Source organism: Petaurus breviceps, unplaced genomic scaffold (assembly GCF_028583685.1).
Source record: "Petaurus breviceps papuanus isolate PSGF00001 unplaced genomic scaffold, PetGlider_PUasm1.0 175, whole genome shotgun sequence".
Lineage (NCBI taxonomy): Eukaryota > Metazoa > Chordata > Mammalia > Diprotodontia > Petauridae > Petaurus > Petaurus breviceps.
Genome location: NW_027185764.1, coordinates 7,328,641 through 7,340,360, shown reverse-complemented (window position 1 = coordinate 7,340,360; position 11,720 = coordinate 7,328,641). Strand labels below are relative to the sequence as shown.

The 11,720-nt window shown below is 44.3% G+C and overlaps 1 protein-coding gene across 1 annotated transcript in view; it reads right to left on the bottom strand.

Moving 5' to 3' along the window:
• Positions 1 to 8,897, bottom strand: part of MAP2K3 (mitogen-activated protein kinase kinase 3) — an 81,331-nt gene extending 72,434 nt beyond the window's left edge. The window contains exon 1 of the mRNA XM_069084722.1: positions 8,517 to 8,897. Coding sequence (XP_068940823.1) covers positions 8,517 to 8,535 — 19 coding nt within the window. The 5' untranslated portion in view covers positions 8,536 to 8,897. The remainder of the gene's footprint in view (positions 1 to 8,516) is intronic.
• Positions 8,898 to 11,720: the final 2,823 nt, after the last annotated feature.

Genomic DNA, 11,720 nt, shown 5'->3' with positions numbered 1-11,720 from the left:
CATTTAACCCCAATTGCCCTGCCTTGCCCCCTCCAGGAAGGAAGGAAGGAAGGAAGGAAGGAAGGAAGGAAGGAAGGAAGGAAGGAAGGAAGGAAGGAAGGAAGGAAGGAAGGAAGGAAGGAAGGAAGGAAGGAAGGAAGAAAGAAAGAAAGAAAGAAAGAAAGAAAGAAAGAAAGAAAGAAAGAAAGAAAGAATTAGGAGGTTGAACTAGATGGCCTCTTCTAGCTCTAGTCTATTCTATTATTTTATATACCTATATTTATATAATATATACACTTATATTTATAGCATATTTATGTCACTTACATTTACACATTATATTATACACACTTATATTTATCCCACTTATATATTATACATAATATATTAAATCCTTATCTATTATTTTCTGTCTTATTTATTTAAAAATCATTTTTGGTGAGGCAGCTGGATGATGCAGTGACCGGCCCTGGAGTCAGGAGGACCTGAATTCAAATCTAACCTCAGACACTTGACACACTAGCCATGTGACTTTGGGCAAGTCACTTAACCCCAATTGCCCTCCAAAAAGCCAAAAAATAATAAAATAATTAAAAATTCAAGCCACACCTAGAGTCCGTTTTGGGTGCCATGTTTTAGACAAGACACCTGCAAAATGGAATACATCCAGGTAATGACAGAGCAGGAGGCTATATTACATGGGAATCAGTTGAAGGAAGTAGGGAACTCTAGGTCAGAAAAGAGATGCCTTAAGCAGGATGTTACTGCTGTCTTTTACTACATGAATGGCTGTTAGGAGAAAGAGAGATTTTACTTGTTTTGCTAGGCCCCAAAGACAAAATACAAACCAATGGTAGACTCTGTTAGAGTTGACTTTCAGCTCCACATAAGGCAACATTTCTGAACAATGAGAACTGCCTTAGGAAGTAGTGAGCTCCTCATCAATGGGGGTCTTCAAGTAGAGGATGAATGGTAAAGGGGATTAGTTAGAGGTTGGTCTTGATCAGGAATTCTTCATCTTTTTTGAGTTACATACCCCTCTATCAGTCTGGTGAAGTCTACGAACTCCTTCTAGGAAGAAAGGGGTTGTTTTTTTTTTGGGGGGGGGGGGTTGCTTTTTGGAGGGCAATTGAGGTTAAGTGACTTGCCCAAGGTCGCATGGCTAGTTTTTGTGTTAAGTGTCTGAGGCCGGATTTGAACTCAGGTCCTCCTGGCTCCAGGGCTTGTGCCTAGCCACCCCAGAAAAAAAGTTTTTAAAATGCATAAGATAAAATGCAAAGGAAACCAATTATACTAAAATAAAGATTGATATACCCATCCAAATTCATGGACTCCCTGAAATCTATCCATGGTACCCCCAATCAAGAAGTCCCTTCCAACTCCAATTTTGTGAGTCTGATGTTTTGGTGTGATGCCCCTGCATCTTTCAGGTATCTTTCTAAAAAGGGGGCATCAAGCTAACAACACCTGTTCTTCTCCTGTGCTCCTATGACCGCAGATCTCCTGCTAACCCTCTCAAACAGCATAGCTGGGAAAACTGTCACAAATGGCTGGGGGTGAGTAGAAGGCAACGACCAGTGTTTGTACCACAGAAGCCTGTATATGTTGCTTTTCTAGTTGGGCTCCAGGATGCTGGCTCCTCTGACAGCTTATAGCTATAGTATCTCAAAAAGCAAAATCACACGTAAAAATAATGTTTGCATTTGTCTATTTGGTGGCTGGGGGCTGCTCAGTGACAAGTTTCACAAGCTTCTGGGGTGGGAGGGGCAGCTAGGATTCCATACACAATGCCATATCCTGCAGGCTGAATGAAAATATACCTGGGGAAAACCACCAAGAGGAGAAAAAAAACCAGAAACTCATACTGAAGGAGTCCTATGGCAAGAAAAAAAAGAAATAGTGGCTGCAGGTCATTGGCCCTTGAGAACATAACTACTCATCAAAAGAGAGACAGACAGAAAGACTGACTCCAAAGCTAAAAATGAACTTGGCATCTGGGGACTAAGCAGCAATAAAACAGACCGTCTTAAATAAAGGCATGGTATAGTGGAAAGCACTGAATTTGGGGCAGCTAGGTGGGGTAGTGGATCACTGGCCCAGGAGTCAGGAGGACCTGAGTTCAAATCCAGCCTCAGACACTTACTAGCTGTGTGACCCTGAGCAAGTGACTTGACCCTAACTGCCTCCAAAAAGGAAAAGAAAGCATTGACTTTGGAGTCAAAGATTCTAGGTTCAAATACTGACTGCCTATGAAGTCTGGAGCAAGTTAATTTCTCTAAGTCAATTTCTCTACCAACACACATTTAACAAGCCCTATGTGCCAGGCATTGTGCACAAATGCAAAAAAAAAACCTGCCTTCAAGAAACTTACATTCTATTAAGGGGATACAATACCTACCAGAAAGGGATCCGCAATTTGGTGTGGTTAAATTCCATGAGCTTCTGAAATCGACAATTCTATAATAAGATCTATGACCCAAAAGCAAATTCTTCCCCCTCACAGCAACCTAAGCAAAAATATTGGAAGAACAAGCGAAGAAGGGGGTGAGTGGAAGAGGGGAGGGAGTCAAACTAACCCAATCCTGGACTTTGGTCTTCTTCACTACAGCACACACCAAGCCAACAGGGAGCAACCACACTAAGTTAGTCTATGGCATGGGGCTGCCAAGGGCATGAACTGTGCCATCCCTATGCCCTGTCCCTAGCTCTCTGCTATGGGTTACAAAGTATACTGTGTGGCCCTTGCCCTCTAGGAGATTACACCAATGTTAAAGACAAGACACACACCAGTTAAACAACAACTCGGAGCAGGGTAGAATTAAATGCAGAATGAGCATGGTGATGTCCCATGATTAGCAGGTATTCATTACTGAACTAAATCCAAGCCTTAGCTTCAGTAAGGACCATGGGAGTTCAGAGAAGAAGGGAGCTACCCCAGTAGGATTTGAAGGTCAGAGACAGCTTCATGGGGAAGGTAGGACTTCAAAAATCAATCTAGGATTCACCGGCCAAACAAAAGTTAAAAGAGGAAAGCCCGGTGGGATAAGCAGCATGAGCAAAGGTGTGGAGGTAGAAATGAACGTGGTATGATTAGGGTGCAGTGAGGAAGCCCAGCCTGGTTAGAATAAGGTTTGGTCTGGGGGAGCGGTTAGGTGGGGCAGTGAATAGAGCACCGGCCCTGGAGTCAAGAGAACCTGAGTTCAAATACAACCTTAGACACAACACAAAAACTAGCCATGTGACCTTGGGCAAGTCACTTAACCCCAATTGCCCTACCTTCCCCCTCCAAAATAAAAAAGATTTGATCTGGGAAACAGCCAGTAAAGGTTAAAAAAGACACATCAGAACCATACTGTGGTGTGTTGACTAAATAGTAGGGCCCTGATAAATAATATATAATAGGTTTTGGATTATCTAATCCAAATCCTTCACTTGACAAATGAGGAAACTGAGGCCAGAAATATGAAGTAACTTGTCCAAAGTAACAGAGCTAAGATTTAACCCAGGTTTCCTCACTTCAAATCTACTATATACCAAATGTCTCCTAGCTGACTGACAATGGCAGGTCTTGAATGTTCAGAGTTTGGACTTTGTCCCATAAGCAATGGGGTCTTAAGGAGAAGCATAACATGAGAGAAGTGGTGTTTTAGGTTTGTTTTTTTCTTTTTGGAGGGGGGAAGGCAGGGCAATTGGGGTTAAGTGACTTACCCAAGGTCACACGGCTAGTAAGTGTGAAGTATCTGAGGCTGGATTTGAACTCAGGTCCTCCTGACTCCAGGGCTTATGTTCTATGCCACCTAGCCACCCCAAAGTGGTATTTTAGGAGTCCCTATCTAACAGAAGTGCAGACATCTAGGGAGTCAGGAGACCAACCAAATAGTCTAGGTGTGAACTGGCACCTAGAATGGAAAGAACTCAATGGGAGACAGGGGAAAAGTTATTGGAGCTCAACTTAGCCAAAAGCACTGCAATCTGGAAATGATACAGCACCTCCCATCAGGAATCAAAAGCTGAAGACACACATTATTAACTAAACACAAGAAGACATGACTGACCTCAGCAGCACTAGGGACTGAAGCTTTCCAAAGAAACATATCTACCAATGAGATAAAGTCAAGAGCTTGCTGGTTATTGTCTAGCACACACTGGGGCTTTTAAAAGGGCCTGCACCTCTGTGCCACCCTACCCCCGGTGCTGCTCACATCCTCCTTTCATACTGTTGCTTTCTGAGGGGTTTCTATGATTACTGGTAGTTAAGAGGAAGGAGTCAGCAACAGGAAACATCAAGAACAGATTGGGTCTGATTTAGACAGACAAGTCCAGGGGACAGTGATGGCCCAGTGGGAGAGACCTCCAAGATACGGTGAAGGTTCTGAGTACCTGAATTCTCCTTGGCTTCCTTGGCTTCACTTGGGTCCCTTCCCTTTCCCACGTGCACTCTCATATAACATTGCCACAGCTTGTATAACCTAGTTGTCTCAATAAAGGCAAAGCAGAAGGACGCCCCGCTGCCTTAACAATCCTTGTGCTGAGGCAAAGGTTTTCACATCTATACATAGCAATAGCTCATCCAAGAGTGAAGTAATCAAACACAGAGATTTAGACCACGGGACTGCATGCCTGGAGTTTGGGAATCAGGGGAGAAAAGCAGGAATCCTAAAAAACAATCCCTTTAGGAGTTACTTTTAACAGAGTCTGTCCACAGCAAGAAAAAAAAACCTTAGGTTATGAAATCCTAAATTATTTTTCTTATCCACTTGGGAAAAGGCAGTATGGTACAGTGATAATCACATCACTAGGGGATAGGAGTTCAAATCCCAGTTCTACCTACTGCATACTATAGGCAAGTTCATTAACTTCTCAGGGTCTCATTTTCCTCATCTGCAAAATGAGGAAGCTGGATTAGATGAACTCCAATGGCCCTTCCAGTTCTAAATCTTTGATGCCATGATGATGACCTAATAGGAAGATATTTCATCATCATTTTTCTGCACTTACAGAAGGCTTCTAAGCTAAAAAACATTGGCTGTGCAAATACGTATTAGTAATCAGTTGATTCGGAGAGCCAAGGACCACACATTAGCTGGAATGTCTTGGGACAGAGTGAGGTAAGGATGTCACTGTTTTCTGCCCAAATGAGGGGAACATGTGCAAGATGAAACCAGCAATCATTCTTTTCAGTTCAGGGAAGCTCACCCAAAGAAGGCACAGGCCCAGCCCACAGAAGACTTCCTGGACTGTTGAATGGCATCAGGGTTATTGAAATGGGAAGGGAGAGGCTGCTCAAGTGGAAAGCAGGGCTCTAGCCAGATGGAGGCAGGAAACAAGAGTCCTAGAAAGGGAATCTATGGGGAAGTGGGGGTGAGGGGCCGGGAGGGATGAAACATCGCCCTTTTAAGCAGCCAATCCAACCCTGTTGTGTCAAAAGGCTGGTTCCAACATGCATGTTCTGCCTGTGAGTCAGCAACCCCATTCAGTAGCATTTTATTGCTGCTGATTCATACCTTGGCTACACAGGAAGCTGGAGTCCACTCTTTCCCACTTGAAAAAAAAATGCAGTTTAAGAACTCTGCTCAATGAAAACCCCAAGTCACAGGCACCCTGATATAGTGCTTCCTGTGCGTCACTCAAAGGGAGGGGGAAGTCCCCTTCAGTGTTACCTCCACCACTCAATTCTGCACCTCCTTAGGGGCCATCAAGGGAAAAAAAAAGCAGCAGAGTTGAAGTGCCATGCATTTCCGGATCCATGACACAGTCTTATGTCAGGCAGAGCCCAAGGCAAAAAAAAAAAAAAAAAAAAAGGTTAAAGATGGACAGACAAAGTGCCCAGAAATTCAGAAACAGGTTCAGGTCCCTAGAAAAGAGCTCTCACAGGAGGACCGTGGAGTGACATTTTCCCCCCGGGAAAGTTTTATTTTTACCTTATATTTTTGACTTGAAGGTGATACAGTCTTGGGTGAGACAATCCTCCACCAGGACCACACTCAGAAAAAACATACAAATCTGCTAAACTGTGACAGAGATTTATCTTTTGCAAATGTAACAGCTCTTGACTTGACGACTAAAGTTGTAACATTTAAAGAGAAAGAGTATCAAACAAACCAGATCTTAAAATACAGTTGCTAAGCAGGCTGACCTGCACGTTTGCATGGAAACTTTCAAAATGCACTTAACCCCATAGAGCTACCTCTTTCCCTCAGCCCCCCCCCCCCCCCATTCCCCCACCACCACCAAAAAAAAAAAAAGGTGTGCCCTGTCATTAGTTGCAAAGGAAGAGGCTCAATAACTTAAAACCAAAGAAAAACCTTAAGGTCGTGACAACCACTCCCTATTTTGTTCAAATTCCTAGGAGTCCACAGAGTGGGGAGCTCCACACTCCCAAAGCCAGCTGTGCAGCAGCCTGTTTCAAGGTTTATTTTACTGCTTTTTTGCATCCCTCCCATCCATGAAGAGATGCCCAAGAACTAGTCTAGAACCAATTCCCACTGGGGGTAAGAACCCCAAGAGGTCACAGCACCATTCATGGGTTCAAAGCGATGACACACACGCTCATGTCAGGAAAAGGTAGTTCTGCTCAGACATAATATCTTAGAGCTTTTTATTAAACAGGAAAAGAACAAAGCCAAAGTAAGATCAGCATGACAGATTAACTTGGGCTACCTTCAAAAGATGCCTTGAAAAGCTTAGCACGCACATCAGTAGGAGTGCCAGTTAATTTTATCTCCAGACAGAGTAACCTGTTTATAATACCTTAGTGATGGACAAAGCAAGCATCCCAGTCTTCTAAACATGCTCATGGGACAACCAGGTATTAAATCATCTCTCTATCTCTCTCTTTTTCGAAGACACCAAACATCATAACCTGTTTACTTCCCTCCCTAGGCAACCATAATCGTCATTTCAGGCCAGTTGCTCTCATCAAACCCTAATTACAAAAGACTTGAACCCCAGCTGGGTTACGAAGTTGATCTTCTATGCTAAAAAGCTTCCCTTCTATGAAATAAATTCATTCATTTGTCCAATGGCCACTTATGAAAAATGTGCAGACAAGTGTCTTATTTAACATCTTTGAAATATGTTCAGAACTATGAGAAGCATGTTATTCTCTGGCACACGTGCAGTCTCCTTCATGCTCCTTCACCGAGTATTTCGATTGTTACTCATGAACAGTTGGGCAACGGTCAGGTATCTGGCATCCCCATTTATGTAAGATGTAATTACACTTTAAAATTTTGCTGACCTCAATAATGTACAGCCCCCAGCCAATCCATACTTCAGTGCTCAAGTCACGGAAACCTAAGGTGGCAGAAATCTAAATGATGACACATTCATCCCACCCGACTGATGACCAACACAGACTACAATGCATATTTTCCCCTGCTGTGTATTTTCCAATGAATGATCAAATGAGAAACCTGCTTTCCAGGGCTTCCCCCCTTTTCGCAATCTTCAGGAAGTAAACCCAAACAGGGCCAGGTACTTGCTGTCTCCCCAAGAGCCTTATCTACTGGGCTGGTGGGCTTATAAACCACTGGGCAAAGTTGCCACTCTGCAACAGGTCCCATCCAATAGCCCTCTGTCTCTCTACTCCCCAAGCTACAGTGAGTAAATTAAGAAAAGAAAAAAGCCTGTTAGCAAGGGCACCTTAATCTACTGTTCTGTCAGGTTGGGAATTACTTAAAGAGTCTCAACATTCGAACAAGTTACTGACGTGCCAAATCATCATTTTCCCTTACCACAAAATAACCCCCTTTCCTCCCTCCTAGCCCCTTCCCTTGCTTCTCCCACAGGCCTGAGTTCCCCTCAGAATGACAAATCCTTCTCTGTTGCTACTGCCTTTTCTAAATTTCCAGGAAGGAGCCAGGAGGGGGTGGGGGAGAACAGAACAGTCCTTACCCTTCCCAGAAAGCGTCTGCCAGCCTGGGAGCAATGCAAGGCGGCCGAGCTCTTCCCGAGAAGGATCCCAAGAGCCAGGAATACCAAAAAATGCTCCCCTAACTCGCTGCTTTTCCCAATAGAATTCAAAAAATGAAGAGACCGTGCAGTTGCACACTTCCTAGGGAGCGACCCAGGTTTAACGATAGATGCAGGATTATGTGGAATTGAATTTGAAAGGCTTAGATAAGATAGGTTACCCTCCCCAACTCGAGCTTAGAAGGGAGGGTAAAGCAACCAGAGGGCACAGAGGCCTGGAAAAGACAGGAGGGGCTTAATGCAAATTGAGGAGCCAAGGAAGGGGTGGGGGTAGCAGGAGGAACAGACTTCTTGTAATTTCCAGATAAGTTTGCAGCTAGGAAGAAGGTGGGGGGAGGGTTCAGGGTAGCAGGAAGGAAGGGAAGGGAAAGAAGAGGGGGGCTCTCTGCAGAAGCAGAAGCCAGGAGGAGTGCCAAGGGACTGGGGAGAGAACCTGAGGTCCGCTTAGGGGGACCGGGGTAGGGACAGAGGGGTGCAGGTGAGCCGGTGGTAAGCGGGACCGAGGGAGATCCGGGAACCCAGAGCCCGGGCAGCCAGGGAGCGGCCGGAGGCCTTGCACCTACCTCTGGGCCCCATGGACATGCTGAGGCCGGCGGCGCGGGGCCGGGCTCCGCTGCGGGCGGAGACTCGAGGCTGGAGGCTGGGGGCTGGAGGCTAGAGGCAGGCAGAGGCTGCGACGGACGAGCTCGGCGGAGGCGGCTAGTCCCGGGGGCGGCAGGTGGCGGCGGCGGCGGCACCTCGAGGAAGGGTCATGCCTCTCCTCCCCGCGACAGGCGGAGCAGAGCGGGTTCCTCTCAACGCATCCCCACCCCCAGCGTCCGGGGGCTGTCGGGGTTCGGACAGAGAGCGGCAGGCGGAGGGGCTGCGGGTCAGCAGACAGGAGAGCACGAGCGTCCGCGGAGGGCCGCGCCGGAGCCAGACTGAGCAGAGGCGGGGAGGGAGGCTGGAGAGTGGGACAGCACCGGGAGACGAAGCCCCGCCTCTTGTCGACACACCCAATGGAGAGCCGACTCTCTGCACGTTCCCCGAAGCCCCGCCCCTGTTTCTTAAAAGCTAGGGCCCGCCTCCTGAGTGAAACACACGCCCCACTCGCCCTTGGAGGCAGAGTTAGGTATGTACTAATAATAGCTTGCTTGTCGGTTGCGCTCTAAAGTTGGCTAAGCGCTTTCCTTACTACGGGTGGAAGTAGATGGTGCAAGGATTAGGACCTCTTTGCAAGAATGTGCTGGCAAATATTTAACAACCGGCTGGCTCTCCGGAGGGGAGAACAACACAACACATCTTTTAAGTTTGATCTGCATTATTTTCGCCATCAATTTCTTAAAGTCTAGACAGTCAACAAATCAGTAAACCAAGTCCTGATTCACAGCTATGGCAAATAGCCGAAGTATAAATGCTCACACGGAAAATTTAACAATGGGATCTCCTGAGCCAGCACATCTCTTTCCCATTTGTCAGAGGATTGAGACTCGAGTCTAAAGAAGGGAAAGGACTTGGAGAGATCTGACAGCTAATAAGTATCAGAGTGGGTAGGCATTCCCAGAAATTCTGAATCTAGTAAGTTTTAGTAGCTGACATTTATATAGTGTTTTAAGGTTTATTCCCATTTTACAGATAAGGAAAAAGACACAAAGATGTTAAGGGACTTGCCCACCCAGGTAACCATCATGTCCCTTGAAGCCAGTCAGGTTTGAAACTGGGAGTTATAATCAAGTCTTAAGACCCTGAAAACAGAGCTGTATATAGAAGGCATGACTCATTCATACACATGTACAAATACAGACTCCAAATAAACATACTTAATAATATATAAACAGACCTGCAAATTCAATCAATAGGTGTTTATTTTAAGCACCTTCCATGTGCTGAAGAACCCTTTGACAGTCCTTGGAGGGAAGAGAAGATAAAGTACTTACCTTTCAAAAATTCACCATCTATCTAGAAAATAAGACTGATACAGATAAAAGAGAAAGCTACACAAATACTGAATAATAAGCCCCAAATGCCACTTAGTATGGACAATAGTGATCGAGGAATACTTCCTAAAGGAGATAGGATTTGTTCTAGACCTTTAAAAAAAATTACTAGTTTTGAGAGATACAGGTGTCTAACTCAGATACCTGAGCCAAGGTAGGAAGATGAATAGTGATCGAGAGACACACTCAGATACTCCTAGATATACCCAGAGAACTGACCTCACTCTTAAAGGGAGTATTAGAGTGTTAGATTCCCTTCCCTCTAACATTCTGTCAATCTGCAATGGACCTATACACATAGACCTGTCATTGTCCAACCACACAGAGAAACCCAGTGTGTTTTCTGAGAAGCCTTTTTTTTCTTCTCCTGGCCTACTGGTCTACCAGCTCAAGTTGGCATGTACTCTTTCATTTATTAACTCTCTTACAAACATACACACACACCACATACCTTCCTTCTCATCCTCCTCTGACTGAGTTTGCCTGACGGTTTCTATGCTGTTCTACAGGGCTCTGAATCTCCACCGGAACAAGAAGCCTCAATGAATGAGAAGGCTTAGGGTGAGACAGGGGGGCTAAGCACCTTTGAGAGAGGAGAAGGAGGCTACAGCCCTGAATACAAGAATCTGGGTAGCCTCACTCCTTCAGTTCTCTCTCTCCCTCTCCCCTCCAGAATTATTCCTCTAGCAACCATGGGTGTGATTTATTTTTATTTATTTTATTTATATATGTAATATATAAATATATATTTATTATATATTATTATACCTAAATATATATTTATTATATTATATTGTCTATCATATATAAATAAATATAAAATATATAAATTCTATTTGTTATATTTATTGTGCATAAATATAAATTATACAAATATGTAAATTTTTTATATTTATGTTTATAGTCAGAGCCAGACCTACCCATTGGCAAAAGCCTACTGCGCTAACTCCCTAGTTCATGCAACTAATGTCCATTGAGCATTTTCTGAATTCAAGGCCCTGTGCTCATCTCTAGGAGAATAAAGAAACTAACTAAAAGGAGCTCCTTGGCCTCAAGCATCTTGTTAAAAGTAGAAATGATTGGATATTAATAAGGACAATAACTAAGATTTATATAGAACTTCCTATGGGCCAGGCACTACACTAAGCCCTTTGCAACTATTATCTCATTTGTTCCTCACAACAACACTGGGTGCTACTATTATCCCCATTTTACAGATGAGGAAACTAAGGCAGAAGTCAAATGACTTACTATATACACATAAATAAAATACATTTGATATATAGTAAGTATATACAAAGTTCTGTGAAATTAGAGAGGGTTTATTTGGGGCACTGATGAGAAGAGGGCCCACTATCCAAAATCCACCAGCTAAATGATGCCTGAAAGTCCACCATTAGGGTCCTCCTTGCTTTAGTTTTAAAAATTGTCACCTTTTAAAATGAAAATCCCTTGGGGGCGGCCAGGTGGCACAGTGAATAGAGCACCCAGCCCTGGAGTCAAGAGGACCTGAGTTCAAATCCAGCCTCAGATGCTTAACACTTACTAGCCGGGTGATGTTGGGCCAGTCACTTAACTGCAATTGCCCCTCCAAAAATAAAATAAAATTAAAATCCCTCACTCACACATTAAGCTTTATATCTCATTCACTTCCTTAGCTCTTTTCTTAAAGAAGGTCTTGATCGGTAAAAGGAGAAACCACAACAGTGCAGTAATAATAATATTTAACTTTTATATAGTGCCTACTACGTGCCAGGCACCAGGCTAAGAACTCTCTGAACACTATCTCAT